This window comes from Chrysochloris asiatica, unplaced genomic scaffold, assembly GCF_000296735.1.
Source record: "Chrysochloris asiatica unplaced genomic scaffold, ChrAsi1.0 scaffold00042, whole genome shotgun sequence".
In the NCBI taxonomy this organism is placed as follows: domain Eukaryota; kingdom Metazoa; phylum Chordata; class Mammalia; order Afrosoricida; family Chrysochloridae; genus Chrysochloris; species Chrysochloris asiatica.
In genome coordinates, this window is record NW_006408560.1 from 9,474,364 (window position 1) to 9,496,863 (window position 22,500).

The window sequence follows — 22,500 nt, forward strand, 5'->3', positions numbered from 1 at the left end:
GTCTTCTTGAACTGCCCTTTGAAATTTTCTATTCAGCTCTTTTAACTTTTCATTTTGTCCACTTGCTGTAGCATCTCTATGCCACAGAGCAAGTTTCAGAGTCTCTTTTGACATATATTTTGGTCTTGTCCTTCTTTCCTGTCTTCTTAATGGCCTTTTACTTTCTTCTTGTATGATGTCCTTGATGCTTGCCCACAACTCTTCTGGTCTCTGGTCTGTAGTGTCTAATGCATAAAATCTGTTCTTCAGATGAACTCTAAATTCAGGTGGGATGTATTCAAGGTCATATTTTGGCTCTTGTGGGCTTGTTTGAATTTTCTTCAGCTTCAGCCTGAACTTGCATATGAGCAATTGGTGGTCTGTTCCACAGTCTGCACTTGGCCTTGTTTTAGCTGATGATATGGATTTTCTCCACCATCTCTTTCCACATATGTAGTCAATTTGATTTCTGTGTATTTCATCTGGTGAGGTCCATGTGTATAGTCATCTTTTATGTTGTTTTAAAAAAGTCTTTGCAAAGAAGAACTCACTGGTCTTGCAAAATTCTATCATGTGATCTCCAACATTGTTTCTATCACCAAGGCCATAATTTCCAACTACTGATCCTTCCTCTTTGTTTCCAACCTTTGCCTTCCAATCATCAATAATTATTAATACATCTTGATTGCATGTGTGATCAATTTCAGACTGAAGAAGTTGGTAGAATTCTTCAGTTTTATCCTTATTGGCTTTAGTGGTTGGTGTGTAAATTTGAATATCAGTGGTATTAACTGGTCTTCTTTGTAGGTGTATGAATATTTTCATATCACAGAGAGCACTGTACTTCAAGACAGATCTTGATATATATATATATATAGATGATGAATGCGATACCATTCCTCTTCAATTTGTCATTCTCAGCATAGTAAACCATGTGATTTTCAGATTCAAAATGGCCAGTACCAGTTCATTTCAGCTCACTAATGCCTAGGGTATTGATGCTTATGTGTTCCACTTCATTTAGACAATTTCCAATTTTCCTAGATTCATACTTCATAATTCCATGCTCAAATTATTAATGGATGTTTACAGCAGTTTATCTTTATTTTGAGTTATGCCCCATCAGCAAATTAAGTTCTCAAAGTTTACTCCATTCACATTATTACTGTCAACTCTACTTTGAGAAGGTAGCTCTTCCCCAGTTGTATTTTGAGTAACTTCCAACCTAAGGGGCTCATCTTTGGTCACCATATCTGACAATATTCTGGTGCTCTTCATCATGTTTTAATATTTAAAATTCTGGTGCTGACAGTGTTGCCCTGATATTCATAAAGTTTTCAGTGACTAAATATTTGGAGGTAGTCCATCGTTCCTTATTTCTTAGTCTGTCTTCGTCTGGAAGCTCATACCTATGGCATAGCTTCCAGAATCACAGCAACATGCAAGTCACCCCAATACAAGAAACAGACAGATGAGTGGTAGAAGAAAACTGAGACCCACCTTATTGAGTGATTTGCCAAGGGACCCATGAGGTTGTGATGATAGATAGCCCAGATCCCTTGTTTCTTGACACTAGTCAATTAAGTTTTCTTATACATCTCTGTGGCCTATTTAGGGTTTAGGGTTATTTCAATGAGAACTAGGGGAAAAAAGATTATTATACTTAGGAAAGTGACTTGACCAAAGAATTTTTTGTGATAAGATTTTAATCTGACTGTGTAGGATGACCATCTTTCTCTGTTGGTGGAACTTAGTAAGCTATTTCCTGTGACACAAGGCTTTCAGTACTAACACTGGAAGAACTCTGGCCATAATGGTCATGCTAGAGCGTGGTTACAGGATGGATTGGAAGGAGGAATGTCAGGGTAGGGTGCTTACGTGGGATTCTATTGTGTGACCTAGATGAGAAGTAAAAAGGGTTTTGACCTGGATGCAGCTGTTCAAAACTCTAGGAAGATAATGGATGTTAAAAGGAAAGAAAAGATAGAGTTTGAGGACATATTCAATAAAGGGAAGGAGATGTGGAGAAGACAGGTAATACCATAAAGCTTCCAGCCTATGGAACTTAGAGAATTATGGTACGAAGAAATGTGACTTCTGAAGGGGACCTAATGAGGTCTAAGAATTAGACTGGCATTCTATGAGACTTCTCTACCTTTTGGACTCTTGTCACCCTTCTTCCAGCTTGCACCCTCCACTATTTGAGACTTCCTTCCACTGGACTCCTGGTGTGATGCTGCAGGATAAGCATCAGACTGCTTTCCATAAGGTCAGAATTTAAGCCACCAGCTGCTTTTCAGAAACCCAATACAGAGTATTTAGGAGTCATAAGCAACCTGACCGCACTTAACAACAACAACAACAACAACAAAGCACTGGTCAAAACTTATGCTTATTTATACATCCTGAGAACTGGGTCATGCTAAAATTCTCTTTTTGTGTTTGTTTCTTAAGTTTTTGGTGCTCTTCAGTTATTTGGCTTCTTGCTTATGAGAATCCCAAACCCAGAGATGAATGGCTCCGTAGACAGAGAGTGGGATGGTACTAAAGGCAACAGTCATCATGATAGAAAACTTCAAAGCTGTGATCCCGTTTCTGTACAGTGTCTTCTAGGACTCCAGGCAACATTTCTTTTGCCTATTGTTATTGTTAAGTGCTGTCAAATGGGTTCCGACTCATAGCAAATCAGTATAGGGTTTCCACAGAGCAGCTGGTTGGTTAGAACCACTGATCTTGAAGTTAGCAGTCGAATGCTTATTCTAGAGTTCCACATCAGGATTCCATTAGAGAAGTTAACAGAGTATAAATCCAGGTCAGAAAAGCTAAAGACACACTTGTTCCAGTAAACTGCTGATAAATGTCCATAGGACACATCATTCTACCATAAACCTGAACCTGAAGGCACTTGGCTCTAGCTTCTTGGGTCAGCAAACCTAGCTGCCAGTTTGCATTTCTGGAGGCATCCCATGCTATAAGCATGTTTTCTGCCCAAAGTCTCTCAACATTACTTGATCTGTGGGCCAGGAAGTCCACTGCTCTGTCTCATGTTCTGGTTCTTGGTTCAGTTGCTTTTCCTCTGCCACTCCTCTGGTGTCACAGCTTTCTGTCCCTGGGTTGAGGAGGTTCAATTTGCAAGGATCTCAAGGCCCAAAGTGCTTCCCTCTTAGCTCTTCTTCTTTGATAGTAGTGAGATCTCTCCCTCCTGCTTCTGAGATAGCTCATTTTATACCCATGCTAGACTTTTAAATTTTTTACAATTGCAATGAACTCTGCCAACATCCACAGGTGAATTATGTCATAGTATCTCTTCCATCTTTACTTACCCAGACCCAGCAAGGCAGAAATATTGTTTGGTGGGAGTTAGTCTATGACTAGGAGAGACATTTGATACATCATTACTCCACAAGCATTATGGGACACTGAATTGGAACTGAAGACGGAAATTATGAAACATTCAATCAATGCATATTTATTGGGTATGCACCATGTCTAGCTATAGTCACAGAAGCAGAAGTTATAATGTCAACTAATACAAGCAAAATCCTTATTCTTATGGGTCTTAAGTTCTGATAGGAGGAAAAAGACGATAAACTGTTGTTATTAGGTACAATAGAGTTGGTTCCAACTCATATTGACTTAATTCACAACAAAAGAAAACATTGTTTGGTCCTGAGCCATCCTCACAAACATTATTATATTGGAGCTCATTGCTGCTGCCACTGTGCCAATCCATTTCTATGAGGCTCTTCCTCTTTTTTACTGACCCTCCACTTTACCAAGCATGATGACATTCTCTAGAGATTAGTCCCCACTAATAAGATGTCCAAAGTATGAGAGACAAAGTCTTGCCACCCTTATTTCTAAGGAGCATTCGGGCTGTACTTCTTTCAACACAGAATTGTCTGTTCTTCTGGTAGTCCATGGTACTTTTAATATTCTTCAACACCATAAGTCAGATGCACCAATTCTTCTACAGTCTTCTTTATGCATTGTCCAATATTACATACATATGAGGTGATTGAAAATATCATGGCATGGGTCAGGTGCAAATTAGTCCTCAAACTAACATCTTTACTCTTGAACACTTTACAGAAAGAAGTCTTATGCAGCTCCATTGCCTAATGTAATACGTCATTTGAATTCTTGACGGCTGATTCCATGATTGTTGTTAGTGCATATAATTAAAATGAAATATTTGACAATTTCAATCTTTTCTCCATTAACCATAATGTTGTTTATTGGTCTAGTGATAAGAATTTTTGTTTTCTTAACATTGATGTGCAACTCATACTGAAGGCTGCCATATTTAATCTTCATCAGTAAGTATTTTAAATCCTCTTCATTTTCAACAAGTAAGGTTTTATCCTCTGTGTGTTTCTGGTTTTTAATTAATCTTCCTCTAATCTCGATGACATGTTCTTCTTCATATAATCCAGATTCTCTGATTATTTGCTCAGCATACAAGTTGAATGAGTATAATGAAAGAACACAAACTTGTTGCATACCTTTCCCGACTTAACACAACTCAGTGCCCCCTTGTTCTGTTTGAACAACTGCCTTTTGGTCCATATACAGGTTCCTCAAGAACACAATTAACGTCACTGAATTAATTCTCCACAATGTTGCCAATAGCTTGTCATGATCCACAGTTGAAAGCCTTAGCATAGTCAATAAAGCACATGTAAACAACTTTGTGGTATTTTGTGCTTTCAAACAAAATCCATCAGCAATGCTATCCATGGGTCCACATCCTTGTCTGAATCCTTCCTGAACCTCTGTCAGTTTCCTGCCAAAGTTGTTGTTGTTGTTGTTGTTGTTGTTAAGTGCTATTGAATTGGTTCTGACTCATATGGACCCTGTATAGGGTTTCCAAGGATCAGCTGGTAAGCTTAAACCACTGACCCTGCAGTTCAAACCATTCCTTGCAGTCCAGAGCATTAACACACAGTGCTCCACCAGGACATTATGTTTAGTAACAAACTAGCTACACAAAAGCTAGATACGAAATGGTGAAGAGTGCTAAGAAGAGCAACAGCAAAAAAGACGAATATGTGATAAGACTGATTGAGTATGCTCCTTTAGATTAAATGACAGACAGAAATATTCTCTGAGGAGATGACATTGTAGCTGAGTCTAATTAAATGAGGAGCTTGTTGTTGTTGTTAGGTGCCATCGAGTTGGTACTGACTCATAGTAACCTTATGCACAGCAGAACGAAACACTGCCCAATCCTGGGCCAACTGGAGCTAGCTATGCAAAAATCAGGAAGACCAGAGATGAAGGCAGAGACAATGATGTCGAGAGATGGAGTGGCTGGGGACATGAGACCCAGAGAGGGAGAGGGGCTGTGTGCTGACGACCAGAGGTCAGGCAGGGTATACTCTGTGGTTGGTTGATGATGCATGGAGGGGATTGCAACCATGGCAATGAAACGATATACGATAAGATGAATGTAAAGCTAATGTTCTCCCATGTAAACTATCACATAATTCACAATAAAACATTAAAAAAAAAATCAGGAAGAATATTCTAGGCAAAAGAAAACACTGGTTTAAGGACCTCAAGGTGGGAACTAGCTTGCCCTACTAGAAATATAGAAAGGTCAGAGTGGTTGAAAAGCAATGCATGCCGAGGAGAGTGATGAAGGTTAGGTTCAGCAGGGTACCAATGTGTAGGAAGTTTCTGGGGAAAGTATTGGATTTTACTCTCAGTGTTGTGGGAATCTAATGTGAGTTTTAATGAAGTAGTGACATATTGTTTACATTTTTAAAAGGCTGTTTTGAGAGGATTGCTATATTGTAGGAAAGAGATAATGTTGAAGATGTCAAGAAAGGGCAGATTGGGGTTCTGCTGTATTTTAAGAGAGAAGCAAAAGGATTTGCTGATGAGTGTGATTTGGAGGATGAATGAACATAATATTTTGCAATATGTCTCCTAGGGTTTGGACTTGAGTGTGAATGATGATGCCAATTTACTGAAGTGGAGAAGTTTGAAGGGAGACAGATTTAAGTTCAGAGTAAGTCAGGTGCTCTATTTTGGAAATTCTGAGTTTGAGATGCTATTTGACATCCAAATGGAGATACCAAGTAGATAGGTAGGTACACAAATCTGGGGATATGTGGAATTGAGATAAAGATTTAAGAATCTGTGACATAGAGATGGCATTTAGAGCCATAAGATTGGATAAGATAGCCTGTAGTTAAAGAGAAGATGGCTGAGGAATGAGCCCTAGGGAAAAGCTAGTTGGGCCATTGTTGTTGTTGTTATGTGCTGTGGAGTCGGTTCCGACTCATAGCGACCCTGTACGGGGTTTCCGAGGCTGTAAATCTTTACGGGAGCAGAAAGCCTCATAGAGAACTAAAATGATCCATTTTCTGCAAGGAGTCCTGTCTTTCTGATATCTAAGTATGTTTGGAAGGATTATGATTTAATTTCACAGTTTTCATGATTGTTTTAATCTTCTGTTCTGGTTATTTTTTGTTGTAAAATTTAAAAGGCTGCTTTATGACTTAGATCCAGTGATCTATTTTTCTTAGCAGCTATTGAGCCCACTTCTGGCCAGCCTGAGGAATATTAGGAGCTTTTCTTGGTAGAATCAGCACTGGACTATGAACCAAGGGTTGGCAGTTCAAAACCACAAGTTGCTCCTGGGAAACTCTGTATTTGATTGTGATATACCGGAACTGACTGGGCAAAACTTAACAATAGCAACAATCTGTTTTGTATACATCCATCATATTGGACCTTTGCTTTCTGTCCTTTAGTTTTTGCCTTGCAGTCCTGGATCACCCTTCAGTCTACCACATTCCAGGGTCTGTATTGGCTTAAGTTATCTGTTGTTGTTGTTGTTGTTAAGTATTGTAAAGTTGGTTCCAACTCATAATGACCCTGCACAGGGTTTTCGAGGCTGCAAATCTTTATGGGAGCAGAAAGCCTCATCTTTCTCCCATGAAACAGCTGGTAGTTTTGAACTGCTGACATTGAGGTTAGCAGCCCAATTCCTAACCACTATGCTACCAGAGCTCCTTTAAGTTATCTGTTGTTGTTGTTGTCAGGTTCCATCGAGTCGGAACCGACTCACAGTGACCCCATGCACAGCAGAATGAAACAATGTCCGATCCTGGGCCAACCTCACTACCGCTGCCACACTTGAGTCCATCAATGATGCCACCTGGCCAATCCATCTCCTTAGGGGTCTTCCTCTTTTTATCTGACCCTCCATCTTACCCAGCATGACATCCTTCTCCAGTGACAGTTCCCTCCAGACAATATGTTCAAAGTATGAGAGACGAAGCTTAGCCATCTTGGCCTCCAAGGAGCACTCTGGCTGCACTTCTTCCAAAACAGATCTATTGGTTATCTGTAGTAAGGTGAAAGCCAGTCAACCTTGAGTTGATTCTAATAAGGAAACCCCATGTGTGTCAGAGTAAACCTTCTCTCAGACTGACTTTTTAGAGGTAGATTGCAGGAATGTTCTTAGGTGGTGCCTCTGGGTGCCTCCAATCTTTCATTCAGCAGCTGAAGGTGTTAAGTGTTTCACCAACAAGGGACCGCCCAGCTGTTTTGTCTCCATTCAAATTTCCCCCCAGTCAGTCTTGCCTCTTTTCTTCTCATTTTCTGCTCACAAGATTTATGTGGTTCCTACTGACAAAGTAAATTCAAACTCCAAAAATTTTTTGGTGAATTTATGAGTTCTCCCAGTTCTTCTTGAATTTATCCTTTTAGCTTTGACATGCTTTCCTTTCTGTTTCCAGTGCTTTATTGGTGTACTGTTTGGTTCATCAAAATATTCCTGGACTTTCCTTTCCTTCTTGTTCCTCATCTAGAATGCCTGAATTCTTCCTAGCCTTCACTGCCCCACCACTGCCAGAGAGACTCTATGAATCCTAAGAAGCTTCCAGATTTTGTTGTCTTTCACCTTTGGGTTTATTCTTTACCATTTGATTTTGCTAACAAGGTTCTGTGTTAGGAAGAACATTTGTGAAGAAGGTTAATTTTACCCCTGAACAAATATGCCTTTAGATTAGCAGCCAATGTATGGGGTTTCAATTGGTCTTGATACTCTGGAAAATGCTGTCTCATCCATTCCTCCCCTCAGATCATGGTGTTGGACCTAGACTCGTTGTGTTTTCTCTAGGAAAGGCTGTCTCCATCCTCCTAGGCAGAGTTTCTAACTCCCTTCTAGGCAACACAAAAGCAAGTTTCTCATTTTATCTTGTATAATGGCTATTTGCTGTAAGTATCACTCTTACTGGAGTGTAATCTGTTAATGAAGGGACTGTTATTGTAAGTTATTATATACTTTACATGGGGACAGATACCAAATACACTGTGGACTTCAATAAGAACAACAACAAAAAATCAGTCTTAGAAGAATGGAGACCAGAATACTCCTCAGAAGGCTAGGATGATGAGACTTTGGTTTGCTTATGTTGAATTCATCACAAGGAAAAACCAATTGTGGGAAAATTATATCACATTGAGTAAAGTACAGTTCAATAAAAGTGAGAGAGACATACAATAAGATATAATGTAACACTAACAACAACAATGGACTCAAACTTACCAGTGCAGGACTGGAAGCATTTCATTCCACTATACAAAACACCATGATGAATTGGAGCTGATCCTTCAGAAGCAAAGTCCAAGGTGCATTGAAGGAATTGGCAAAGAGCAAGGCATCAGGAATTGATGGAATAAAAACTGAAATCTTTCAAGAAAGTGAGGTGGCACTAGAGGCACTCACTCATCTATGCCAAGAAATTTGAAAGAGATCCCTATTTGTGCCGATTCCAAAGAGAGGTGACCCAATGGAATGCAGAACTCATAGAACAATCTCATTGATATCCTATGTGAGTAGTTTTATGAAAGGTAATACAGAAACAGCTGCCAGCATACATTGACAGAAAACTTTCAGAGGTTCAAGCTGGATTCAGAAGAGGCCATGGAATGAGGGATATCATTGCTGATGTCCGATGGATCTTGACTAAAAGCAGAGAATATCAGAAAAATCAATCAATCAATCAATAAATCTGTGCTTTATTGACTATGCAAAGGCTTTCGATTGTGTGGACCATGACAAGCTGTGTATAACATTACAAACCATACCTATTCAACCTTTATGCTGAGGAAATAATCCTAGAAGCTGGGTTACATGAAGAAAAACGTGGCATCAGGATTAGAGGAAGACTCATTAACAACCTGCGATATGCAGATGATACAACCTTGCTTGTGAAAGTGCAGAAGACTTAAAATACTTATTGATGAAGATCAAAGAGCACAGCCTTTGGTATGGATTACATCTCAATATAAAGAAAATAAAAATCCTCACCACTGGACCAATAAACAACATTCTTATCAATGGAGAAAACATTGAAGTTGTCAAGAACTTCCTTCTTCCTGGATCAACTATCAACACTCATGGAAGCAGCAGTCAAGAAATCAAACGATGTACTACATTAGGCAAATCTGCTGCACAAGACCTTTTTAAAGCGTTGAAGAGCAAAGATGTCAACTTGAGGACTAAAGTGCGCCTGACCCAAGCCATGGTATTTTCAATGCATGTGAAAGTTAGACAGTGACTAAGGAAGACTATAGAAGAATTGATGCTTTTGAGTTATGGTGTTGGAGGAGACTATTGAAAGTACCATGGGCTGCCAAAAGAACAAAGATATGTGTTGGAAGAAGTGCAGCCAGAGTGCTCCTTGTAGGCCAGGATGGCTAAACTCCATCTCTCATACATACTTCGGACATGTGGTCAGAATGGACCAGTCTCTGGAGAAGGATATCATGTTTGATAAGGTGGAGGGTCAGAGAAAAAGAGGAAGACCCCCAGTGAGATGGATTAGCAAAGTGGCAGCATCAATGGGCTCAAGCGTGACAACAATTGTGACATTGGCCCAGTATTTGGCAGTGCTTCATTCTGTTATGCACAGGGTCACTATGAGTTGGTACCGACTCGATGGCACCTAACAACAACAGCAACAAGCACCCATTTTCATTTCCTTCTATATTTTCGATTTGCCCTGGTTGTGCAGCAGTTACATGCTTGGCTACTAACTAAAAGATCAATGATTGGAACCCATTATTTACTCCTCTGAAGAAGGATGTTACAGTAGACTTCATAAAGATGTACCATCTTGGAAATCCTTTGGGGTTGCTATAAATTGGAATTGACTTGACAGTATTGGCTGTGTGTGTATGTTGGGATTTCCTATACTTTCTAAAGACTCCCTTGCATTTATGGTTCTGATTATGAATTATTTTTCCCTATTAGTTGAGTTTCCATTATGTTTGGAATGTGGAAGTTATCTGGAGGCCATAAACTGTGGTTTTGACCATTTCTTCTAGTAAACAGTGGTGTGGAGACGTGAGAATTGACAGGCAATTTTGTCAGAAATGGCAACAGCTTCTAGATTCTAGCTGTCTGAGCCCTGAATTATAGCTCTGGTGAGGTATATTTGAATTCAAGTGTCCCAGAGTTTTCTGGCTTCTTTCTAATAATTCTGTCCTTGTAATTAAAGGCATTAAATCCCTTTCCATTAAAATACTTGAAAAGTTTGTTGTTTCTTTCATTGACTTAGGACCGATTTACTTCTTCAGTTTGTTACTGTGTTTTGCATCTAATTATTGTTGGTGGTCACCATTGAGTGCCTATAACTCACGACAATCTTATGTGCAAGAGAATGAACTGTTTCCTGGTCTAGCACATTCTCACAATCCCAAGAAAATTTGAATCCATCATTGCATCTCTTATGCCAATCCATCTCCTTATGGCCTCCAACCCTCTTATTGACTTCTATGTCACCGAATGTTCTTCTCTAGCAAATGATCCCTTTTGATGGTATGTCCAAAGCAAGCAAGTCTGACAGTATTATATTGTGTTATACAAAGTTTTCACTGGCTGGTATTTTGAATCACATCTTCAGTCCATTCTACCTAGTTATCTTAGCCTGGAAGCTTCACTGAAACATGTACCATTGGTAACCTCGCTGGTATTTCAAATAATGGGGGAATAGTTTCTATCATCACAGCAACACAGAAGTTAACACAGTACAATAAAGGGACAGAATTTATTTGGAGGTCATACTTACTTCCTCCATTCACCCAATTATCCATCAATTAAAAATGTGCACTAGACCTAACAGGCTGCACTAAGTGGTGCTGAGCTGTATACAAGGCTGGGTAAGCTGAAGTCTTATTCTCCGTTTGGTAGGGGAGAAAATGACAATGAAATGTGTGTCAAGTGATATAATAGAAGTGAGTGGGGTATGGGAAAGAGATTTTGTAGTGTCCAGGATAACTGCTCAGCAGATGTGATGTTTTAGTTGTAACCTAAGATGCCTAGGCTTTTGCCAGCCAGAAGGGCAAAATGTGTCTCAGTATGAAATAGTATGTTCAAAGATATAAATTCATGAAAAAATGGTGGTGTCTTAAGGAAAGGCCAAGTCCTTGGTTTTCATAGGATGCTCCTGGAGGGAGCATGTATCATGAGACACGGCAAGGAAGGTCATCTGTTTCAGATAAAGAAAGACCTTGTTTGTCATACTAAAACATCTGACTTTTATTCTAAAATTACATGGTGCCACTGAAGAGAAGGAAAATTAAGACAATGGGGGCAAAGAGATGGGTAGCGATTCAAGAGATACGGAGGACTTAGAAATGGTAAGACTTAAGGACCTCTGGGTGTGGAGATAAATGAGACGGAAGCTCCTTTATAGGGAGAAGGAATTGGAAATGATATTTAGACAAGTTCCGTTTTGACTCCTTGTCTTTGTTTCATATCAAGTCTTTTTTCTTTCAGTACCCAGGAACTTGAAGAACAAAGAGATTTTAGAAGGCCAGAAATGAGATCTTAGAAAGTGGTCCACCAGGGAAGACAGCACAATATCACAAGGAAGAAAACAAGCCATAAATCATTGCTCACTAATCATTTATTGAGAATTTAAATACAATTCCATAGTCTGCACGCTGATGTACTTGTATTGGGTTTAAAGGGCAAAAGAGTTATGGATTAATAGGTTGGCCCTTGGGAATCTACATGTGCTTTCATTTTGTTATATATACTATGAACGTAGAAAGGCATGGAGTTGGAATGGATCCAATTAGCTCTAGTGATAGGAACTCAACAGTCTCTCTGGTGAGGAGTAGGATCCTAAGTGCAGGGGATATTGTTGACAGTAGGGACACCCTCTGTAGTCTCTGGCTCTTCTATTAGCCTCTTGGTAGATTTCACATCAATCTAGATTATGATGCTTGAGATTCTTGATGCTTTATCCACAGGAGCCAGAGTTCACCCAAGCTCATGTTTCCTGCCCCTTGACAAACATGTCTTCAGGATACTTTTTCTGTTTCTGAACTTGAAGGAGATATTTTCTGTGCTTTCAATGATCCAATCAGGCCCCAACTACATGGAGGACAAACCAAGAAATGATTTAATCCCCAAATTGACCAAAATTGGGTTCTGATTATTTCACCCAATTGACCGCTCAGATTTCATCTAACTAGAAAACCCTTGAGTTGTTGTTTAAAGGAACAAAATGCCCTAGAAGTGATTATTGGTCCTCAAAGAATCATTGCATGTAGATAGAGTGAAGGATAGAGATAAGATACACATTGTCAAGCTCTTAAAGAGAAGAAAAGATGAACTTGACATGTCGATTCCTTTCTTGGCTTCGTGTTGCTTTAGCTTTGTTGATTGTGCTGCCTAGTACTTTGTGCTTTCTGTTCTTGTACGTAGTCATAAAAGGGATTGGAAGAAACAGTTGCCCTAGCAGGATAACCTTCACCCTGATGTCTTGTTTGGGGCCTTCCATTGCCCTGGGTTGGATGGAGTGCTGATTCACTACATCTTCCCTGTGAACCTTGGCTCTGGCCTCCCTGATATCTGGTATGATGACCTTGCTCAGTTCTGTTGGATTGTTGATTCTGGGATCTTTCATAGATGTCTTTCTTTTCATGGGTTTGTGTATTCTGTTGTTGATGAGAGTTTTGATCTTCTTTATGAATTTGTCTGTTTTGTCGGTGATTGTTCTGCTCATGTTGATGGATTTGGCTGTCCTGTCTTTGACAGTTCGGTGCTTGTTCATGGGATTGCCTGTTTTGTCTCTGATGGTTCTGCTCACGTTGGTGGGTTTGCCTCTCCCTTGTCTGATAGCTATGTTCCTGTTGGTGGGTTTGCCTGTCTCGTGCCTCACGTGTACTTTCCTGACCCTGTTGGCTCTGTCTACCATAGCCTCTTTGATGACCCTGCCTCTCCTGTGTCCGGTGGCTCGTTCCTTCACTTTGGCTCTGGGACTGTCTGTGGCCCTGCTCATTGTCACATGATTGCCAGTCTCTTCCTCTGTGGCAGAGTGATCTTCCTTGTTGGAGTTGTGCTATAAATTTGTGTTGGTGTTGTTGGAAATCATCCTCAGCCTGTGCCTTCCAGGACTGCTGATTGCTCATTTCTTTTCCTTGTGACTGTTGACATTGTCTCCCTGACCTTCCTGATTGCTCAACATTTGTGTTTCTTGTTCTCTCACTCCCTTGGTAGTTCTCAGTTTCCCTGGTGTCTGTCTGCGGACATTGATAACTCTGACTTTGCCTGCCTGTCTGACCATAGTGATAACTCTGACCTTGTCTGTCTGTCTGATCACACTGAGAACCTAGACCTTGTCTGTCTGTCTGTCCATATCGAGAACTCTGGGTTTGTCTGGCTGTCTGTCCATACTGGGAACTCTGTGCTTGTCTGCCTGTATGACCATATTGAGAACTTTGGCCTTGTCTATGTGTTTGACCGCAGTCAGAACCCATGTCTTGTCCGTATGTCTGTCTATAGTGAGAATTCTGGCTTTGTCTGTCTGTCTGACCATAATGAGTATCCAATCCTTGCCTAGTGCTCTGACCACAACCTGATTCCTGACCCAATCTTGTAGACTGTCCATAATGAGAGCCTGATTCCTGTTGGTCCAGGTGGCTAGAACGAGAATCCTGTCCAAGACTTCTAGATTGGCCACAGCTTGATCGCTGCCCAAGTCTTTCAGACTGAAGATAATGAGAATCATTCTCACACTGATTTAAGGGAAAGAGATATCCATGTCTTTTATGCTGACTACTGGTAGTCTGATGACTCGAATTTTGACCACAGCCAGAGTCGTGGCCTTGTCTCTCATACTGATCTAATCTGGGATCCTGGTTTTGTCTCTCAGATTGACTATGACAGGAATCCCTTTCTTGTCTTCTTGACTGACTCTGGTGGGACTCTAGATCATGTCTTCCAGACTGACCCAGGTGGGAGTCCCTATCCTGTCTCCCAGACTGATCATGACAGGCATCCTTATCTTGTCTTCCAGACTGATTCTGATGGGTGTCCCTATTCTGTCTCCCAGACTGATACTGGCGGGAGTCCCTATCCTGGCCATGACAGGAATCCCTATCTTGTCTTCCAGTATGACCACGCTGGGAATCCCTATCATGAAACTCAGACTGACCATGATGGGAATCCTGACTTTCTTCTTCATGACTATGCCTTTGTTGTCTGCCTCGGTTTCTTGGGCTCATATGGTCTTGTGATCCCTCCTGTCCTCCTTCTTGCTGGGAAGTTCTATCTCCACATGATTCAGTATCTAGGTTATGATAGCAGGCTTGGGCCAATTGGAACACCAACAAGAGGTATTCTTTAAAATCAACTTGTTCATCTCTATCTCTATCCAACAGGCTCAGGATGGTTTCCACAGTCTCTGGGTCATTTGGTCTCTGCAAGAAGATAAGAGAAAGACTCAAATCAGATCCCCTCCTGTGAATAGTAATATATGTGCCAATATACATGCCCCCAGTCCATTCAGTTCTGTATGGGCATTCCTTGGTTTAAGAACCTTTCATCTAAAGAGTCAGACTTGGTTCTAGTACTTGATTAGCTGATTTTCAGAACCTCATCAGTTGGTAGACCAATGATAGTCATGTCATGCATGTGTAGATATGTCCATTTAAAATCAGGCCTATTAATAAATAATTTGAGCCATTTGAGAAAGTGATCTCATTGCATCACATGGCTTATCATTGTTAGTTTACCTACTACCATCACTACACTGAGATCCTGGATGGAGGGAAAGCTGTTGTTTTTTTAAAATCAATGTCTAGAATGAGGCTGTTATAAAGTAGGTATTCAATGGTTTAATGAATGAATGAATATGTGATAATATATGTAGATGGCTCTAAAATATTGAAATTAAGATATAAATCTTAGATTCTTTCTGAGAAATGTTTCTTAGTTACTTTCAAGTTATACTTTCTCCTGTTCAAAGTCTGACATAAGAAAAGGGTGTGTTTTTTTTGTGTGTGATTGCATGTTAGTGTGTGTGCACACATTCATAAATGCATGTGTTTATGCTTTGAGAGAACTACTAAGCATCTACCTGATACTATTAAGCATCTACTAATACTAAGCATCCGGCGTGGAGGAGCATGACCAAATAAAATAAAAAAACATTAGGTCTTAGGGAGAGCTTGGATGCAGATAGCAGAGTCACTCACACTTGATTCCCATAGACCAGGGTCTCCCCTGGGCCCATCTTACCCGGAGGACGTCTCCAAATTCAGCCAAAAGCAGATGCTTCAGCTCCTTTTTACACAGTGAGGTGCAGTCCCCATCCCCACTGGCGTATTTCTGGAACACCTTGTTCATGGTGAGTATGCTATTCAGGAGTTGAGCCATTTGGGTAAATGCTTGGTGGAGCTAATGGAATAAACCAGAGTTTGTGAGCATGAAGAAGTAAGGTCAGGAGAGAGCATTTTCACAGGGAAAGTGTCCCCTCCTGGTTTGGGAAACAAACTGAATAATAACGGAACCTCTTCTTAATCATATTCCTCATTCCTTTTTTTTTACATTTTTAAAATGTTTTATTGTGAGTTATGTGATAGTTTACATGGGAGAACATTAGTTATTCATTCATCCTATCGTATATCATTTCATTGCCATGGTTACAATCCCCTCCATGCATCATCAACCAACCACAGAGTATACCCTGCAAGCCTGACCCCCAGTCGACAGCACACAGCCCCTCTCCCTCTCTGGGTCTCAAATCCCCAGACGCTCCATCTCTCCACATCATCATTCCTTTTGAACCTGAAGTCAAACTCCAGAAATAGCTACAGATGGTGCTAAATGGTGTTTCCTTTTCTGGTAAAAAAGAACATATCCTCAAAAAAAAGAAAAGAAACAAACACACACACACATTTAGAAGTAGGCCTCAAAATGTTCATAGAACAATGGAAATAAAGGATAATGGAGTTTTCCCATGCAGTTTTGAAGCCCCTTTGTACATAAAACTACAAAGAAAACCTGTTGCCATCAGTTGGTTCTGAATCATAGCAAATCTATGTATTACAGAGAACTGCTGCATAGGGGTTTCTTGGTTGTATATATTTAGGAAAACAGATCTTCAGGTTTTTCTTCTGTGGTACTGCTGGGCGATTCAGTTCACCAACCTTTAGGTTAGTAGTGGAGCACACTCTTTGCACTGCTTAGGGTCTATATATACAAAGGTGCTTCAGAATATTTGTGGAAAGTTGAAGAAAATTCAGAAGGTTTGTGGAAAAGATAAGAGAATTTCCCCATGAACTTTTTGAAGCCCACTAGTATATGAAACACTGGTGCACAGTGGTTGAAGAGCTAGACTACTATGTTAAAGGTTGGTGGTTCAAATCCATCAGCTATCTTGTTGAATAATGATGAGGCAGCCTGTCCTGTAAAGATTTACAGCCTTGGAAAACTCTGGAGTAGTTCTACTCTGTCATATAGAAACTTTGTTGAATCAGAATCAACTTGAGAGAAGTGGGTTTAGTTTGATTTTTGGTTTGAACATGACTTACTTTCCTAATGAACTCCCTAAAGTAAAAAGAATGGTATCTTTCACCAGGGTACCATGGGAGACTCTTGTTAGGTTAAATTCCAGCAAGTCATTCAGGCTGGAATGTGCCTTTTGGAAGATGCTTATAAAATGGAATAATTGAATAAAAGCCATTTGCTACAAATTAAAATAACAAAGTAGGTGCACAGCAAAATGAACTATACAGGTGACAGGAAGCATATACATCAGCTAAGTCAACATTGGACATGCCAGAAAACTACATATTCTTTGGATCTAAATCTCAATGAGATTTCTTCTTGTGAAAATTCCAGTAATTGGAATTTGTCTGTTGAGATTCACAGGCCTCTAAACTTAGCCGGGGGAGAATACTGGCTCTGGAGGAGAAAGATAAGGTTTTTGGTTCCTACAAAGATTTACAGGCTCAGAAATGCTAACAATGCTTCTATGAGACAGAACAAACTTGATGGCACTAACATCAACAACAAATATAAACTCTAACTGCAGAACACACTGGACTACAACGATGCTTATAAGGAATACATGGCAAATAAATGGCAAAGCCAGGTTCTTTGTCATAATTTCTGGCTATGAGATTTCAATATTGTAGGGTCCAGTGGTCTAGGGACTTGGATATGATGAGTGCTAAACTAATGGGTCTTACCAGCCATTCCTCAGAAACCCTATATAGGGTTGCTATGGGTCAGAAATGATTTGAGGACACTTAGCAGCAATAACAGTAGGACACTAAGGTATCCACAGATAGTTCTATCTCTCAGTTTTGAGATGCCTTGTCCTTGTTATTAAGTGCCATGGAGTAGGTTCCTACTTACAAAGACCTTGTATAGCTTTTCTGAGGAGTGTCTGGTAAGTTTATACTACCAACCTTGAGTTTCAAACTGGCCTTGACTTCAAGAGCTTATCCTAGGTCACCCCACCAGGACTCACTTTTAAGATATCTAGAACATAATAGGGCAAAGGCATGTATATCTTTAGGCTCAGAAATTGTTCATCATACTCTCAGATCTCAGGAAAAAGGATGCTTCCAGGTACTTCCAGAGAGCATTTTCAGACCTCCCCAGCCAGGCATATCACAGCTAACTATCAAGAACCTTGCAGAGACTGGTCCTTGTCCCCATGTCTTACCTGCTTACAGAGGAAGGTGCAGAAGATTCAGAGAACAGAAGGGATACTGGAGACTTGACAACCTATCCTATTTATAGGGGTTTTAATTGTCCTACTAGGACATCTCAGGTGACACCCATTCTGTGGCAGAGCCTGAATCACTCTGGGCCCGGCCCAGCTCAGCCCATCTTGATCTTTTCCTTCTGCAAACCGTTTGGTTAATTTGCTTCCTCTACTTATTCACAAACCAGTTTGTCATTAGAGTATGTGACATTGTTCCTGTCCCAGCCCCATTTAATTAGGGCAATGTGTATGCGCATGTGTGTGTATTGTGGAGGGTCCCAAAGGCAGAATTCATCCTGAGTATATGATAAGGATAAAGAAGAGGACATGGAATGAAATATATCATTGTTGACATCCGATGGATCTTAGCTGAAAGCAGAGAATACCAGAAAGATGTTTATCTGTGCTTTGCTGACTGTGCAAAGGCTTTCGATTATGTAGATCATGACAAACTATGGACAGCATTGCAGAGAATGAGTGTTCTGAAATGCTTTTTGTTGTGCTAGTGAGGAGCCTGTGTATAGACCAAGAGACAGTTGTTCAAACAGAACAAGGAAACACTAAATAGCATAAAATTAGGAAAGGTGTGTGCCAGGGTTGTATTCTTTAACTATACTTATTCAATCTGTATGATGAGCAAATAATCCAAGAAGCTGGATTAATGAAGAAAAAGTGACATCAGGATAGAAGGAAGACTCATTGCCAACTTGTGATATGCAAATGATACAACCTTGCTTGTTAAAAGTAAAGAAGACTTAAAATACTTACTGAAGAAGATACAAGACCACAGCCTTCAACATAGGTTGCACCTCAACGTAAAGAAACAAAAATCCTCACCAATGGACCAATAAATAACATCATGATAAATGCAGAAAAAATTGAACTTGTCAAAGACTTTAATTTGCTGGGATCAATCATCAACACTCATGGAAGCAGCAGTCAAGAAATCAAACAACATATTGCATCAGGCAAATCTGCTGCAGAAGACCTCTTTAAAGTGTTGAAGAACAAAGACTTTAGTTTGAGGACTGAGGTGCACTTGACCCAAGCCATGATATTTTCAGTAACATCATATGCATGCGAAAGTTGGACAGTGAATAAGGAAGACCATAGAGGAATTGATGCATCTGAGCTATGGTATTGGAGGAGAATATTAAAAGTACCGAAGACTGCCAAAAAACAAACCAATCTGTATTGGAAGAAGTACAGCTAGAATGCTCCCTGGAAGCCTGGATGTCCAGACTTCATCTCTCATACTTCAGACATATTATCAGGTAAACCAGTCCCTGGAGAAGGATATCATGATTAGTAAAATGGAGGATCAGAGTAAAAGAAGATCCCCAATGAGATGGATTGGCACAGAGGCAGCTGCGATTATCTCAAATGTGGCAACAGTTGTGAGGTTGGCCCAGGACCAGGCAGTGTCTCGTTCTGTTGTGTATAGGGTCACTATGTGTTGGTACTGACTTGATGACATCTAACAATAACAACAACCACATATGTTACTTACCAAGACAAATAGAGTCTATCAACCAAATCATAATAAAGGACATCTGTATGATCACATTGTAGAAATTCGTTGTAGTAGGGACTGTTGTGGCAGAGCAGAATAAGCACTAATGTGCTAACCACAAGATTGGTGGTTCAAACTCACCACCAGCTGTTCCTTGGAAACCATATCAATTGGAACCAGCTTGACAGCACATAACATATATATATATATATATATATATATATATATAATCAGAGAGCATAGTGGCTTCATACTATAAGCACTGGACTGTGAACCACAAGGTCTACAGTTTGAGTCTACAGCCACTCTTCGGGAGAAAGGTGGGGTTTTTGGCTCTTGCGAAGATTTTTAAAGTCTGGGAAACCCTATGCAGGGGTTCTAGAGTAGAATCAGACTCAATGGCACGAACAACAACAAAATATATATACATAATCAGGATACATTTCCAGAAAAAGATGTATATGTCTTAGTTAAAATTTTGCTGCTGTGGGTCAATATTTGTATTTTAATTAATTATCTTTTTTGAATTGCTAAGTTTACATTAAATAACTCCATAGATGGGTGGATTGTTGTTAATTATCTTTTAATTGATTCCAACTCATAATGACCTCATATGTGCAGAGTAGAATTGCTCCATAGAGGTTTCAAAGGTGTGATCTTGTAGAAGCTGACTGCTGGGCCTTCCTTCCAAGGTACCACTGTTGTTGTTAAGTGCCGTCACTGGGTGAGTTTAATATGCTGATCTTTTGGCTAGTAATTGAGGGCTTAACCATTTGCATCAACCAGGCTGTGGAAGAAGTGGATAAGTGACACATTTGAAGGTGTGTGATGATGGTGGGGCTACCCACACTGTGTCCTTTGAGATCTTACTAAACAGTTGTAGCTGAGGAACAACATGGAAGCTTATAATTATTGTGAGGTAGAGATGGTCTCAGAAACAGGGGCCTCCATTTGTTCTGTCTTTATACCAACAACATGCCAGCACAGGGTCCTGAGCACAGGAGAGTTTTAGTAATTGTTTGTAGAATAAGTGAACTGTTGAATTATTGAAGTACTTGAGTATCTTGTACAAGGTGCAAAAAATCTTAGATTTCTATACTTTTTTTTTTTTTTTGTTTCATGCCTAAATCCCTGTTTGGTTCTTTGCTTACAAATCAATCAACCCACTCATGAGTCCTCAGTAATGGCACTTGGATTCTTCAAGGTATGAAAACATTATTGTTGTTGTTGTTAAGTGACACAAGTATTATTAGAACAAAGAAGCCTCATCCAAAGATTTTGAGCACCAGACAGAACATATTAAATTCAGAATGCTAGAAAACCTTGGTGCATATGGAGTCCACATGATCTGGGATTTGTATTGTTCCTTGAACAAGATGGGATTTGTATCATTCTTTGAACAATTCAGATGGGCAGAGAAGAAATTCAGAAGGGTTTCCAGATGGAACAAAAGGAAAGAACAAAGATAAAAATGTAAAACTCATGTATATTGGTAAGAGTAAAGTTAGCTGGTTGTTGATGTTGTTGTTAAGTGTTGCTGAATCAGTTCTCACTCAGATCAGCCCTGTGTATTCCAAAGAGTGACTGGTGAGTTTGAATACCTGACATTGTGGTTCAAACTGACCTTGCAGTCCAGTGCTTTATCCCACAGTGTCACATCAGGACTAGTTAGACTTAACTACTTAGTTAGTTAAGTCTGGCTAAAAAACAAAAAAAGCAAACAAAAATACATTTGCTGTTGAGTTGATTCCAACATATGTCAGAATGGAACTGTGCTCCAGAGAGGTTTCAGTGGCTGCTTTTCAGTAGATAACCAGACCTTTCTTCAGAGTAACTCTGGATGTATTCAAACAGCCAACTTTTCGATTAACAGCCTGCATGTTAACATTTGCACCAGCCAGGGACCACAGAAAGTATGTTGTTGTTTTGTGCTATTGAGTAGGTTCCGACTCACAGCTGCCCTCTGCTTGGTCCTGCTCCATGCTCACAAGTGTTGTTATATTTGAGCCTGTTTTTGATGCAACCGTGTCAATACAACTCTTTGAGGGTCTTCCTGTTTCTTGCTGACCCTCCCTTTACCAAACATGATGCCTTTCTCCAGTGACTGGTCCCTCTTGACAATACGTCCAAAGTATGAGAGACATACTTTACTCAGGAGCATTATGACTGAACTTCTTCCAAGACAGATTTGTTGGTTCTTTTGGCAGTCCATGGTTCTTTCAGTATTCTTCTTTAACACCAGAGATGAAATGCATCAATTCTTCTCTGGTACTCCTTATTAATTCTCCAACTGTCACATGCATATGAGGTGACTGACGATACCATGGCTTGGGTCATGTGCACTTTAGTCCTGAAAAATGACGTCTTTGCTCTTAGACACTTCAAACAGATTCTTTTTGCAGCAGCAGTAGCAGCAGTTACACGGCATGTAGAATTAGAGAATTTTATATTTCATAGGGAGAGCTAGTCACACTGTGTTAGTTGCTGATGACTTGGTTCTGACTAATCCTATAACAACTGTACAAGTATTACTATGTTCGAGTCCATTATTGCAGTCACTGTGCTAATCCATCTCATTGAGGGTCTTTGTCTTTTTCACTGACTTTCTACTCTATTGAGCATGATGTTCCTCAGGGTCTAGTCCTGATAATATGTCCAATGTCGCATCAACATTGCTTCTAAGAAACATTCTGACTGTACTTCTTCCAAGACAGATTCCTTTAGTCTTACCTCCTTCTTTTACAGATAAAGAAACTGAGGCCTCACTTACTGAGTGACTTGCCAAGAGGCCCATGAGGTTGTGATGACAGAGACACCAGAACTCTTGTTTCTTGACCTCAATCTAATATATTTTCTTACACATCCAAGAGGATTATTTGCAGCCTAGATTAGGGTTATTTCATGAGAACTGGGGAACAAAAAAGAGAACATTTAACTTAGGAAAGTGATATGACCAAAGCATTTTTTTTTTTT

General features: G+C 40.0%; 1 protein-coding gene across 1 annotated transcript in view; it reads right to left on the reverse strand.

Moving 5' to 3' along the window:
* TCHH (trichohyalin) overlaps nt 1–15,673 on the reverse strand; it is a 92,421-nt gene extending 76,748 nt beyond the window's left edge. Inside the window, exons 1-2 of the mRNA XM_006861710.1 lie at nt 15,536–15,673; nt 13,596–14,715 (exon numbers count right to left, since the gene is read on the reverse strand). Coding sequence (XP_006861772.1) covers nt 13,596–14,715; nt 15,536–15,673 — 1,258 coding nt within the window. The remainder of the gene's footprint in view (nt 1–13,595; nt 14,716–15,535) is intronic.
* Between the last annotated feature and the right edge of the window lie 6,827 nt (nt 15,674–22,500).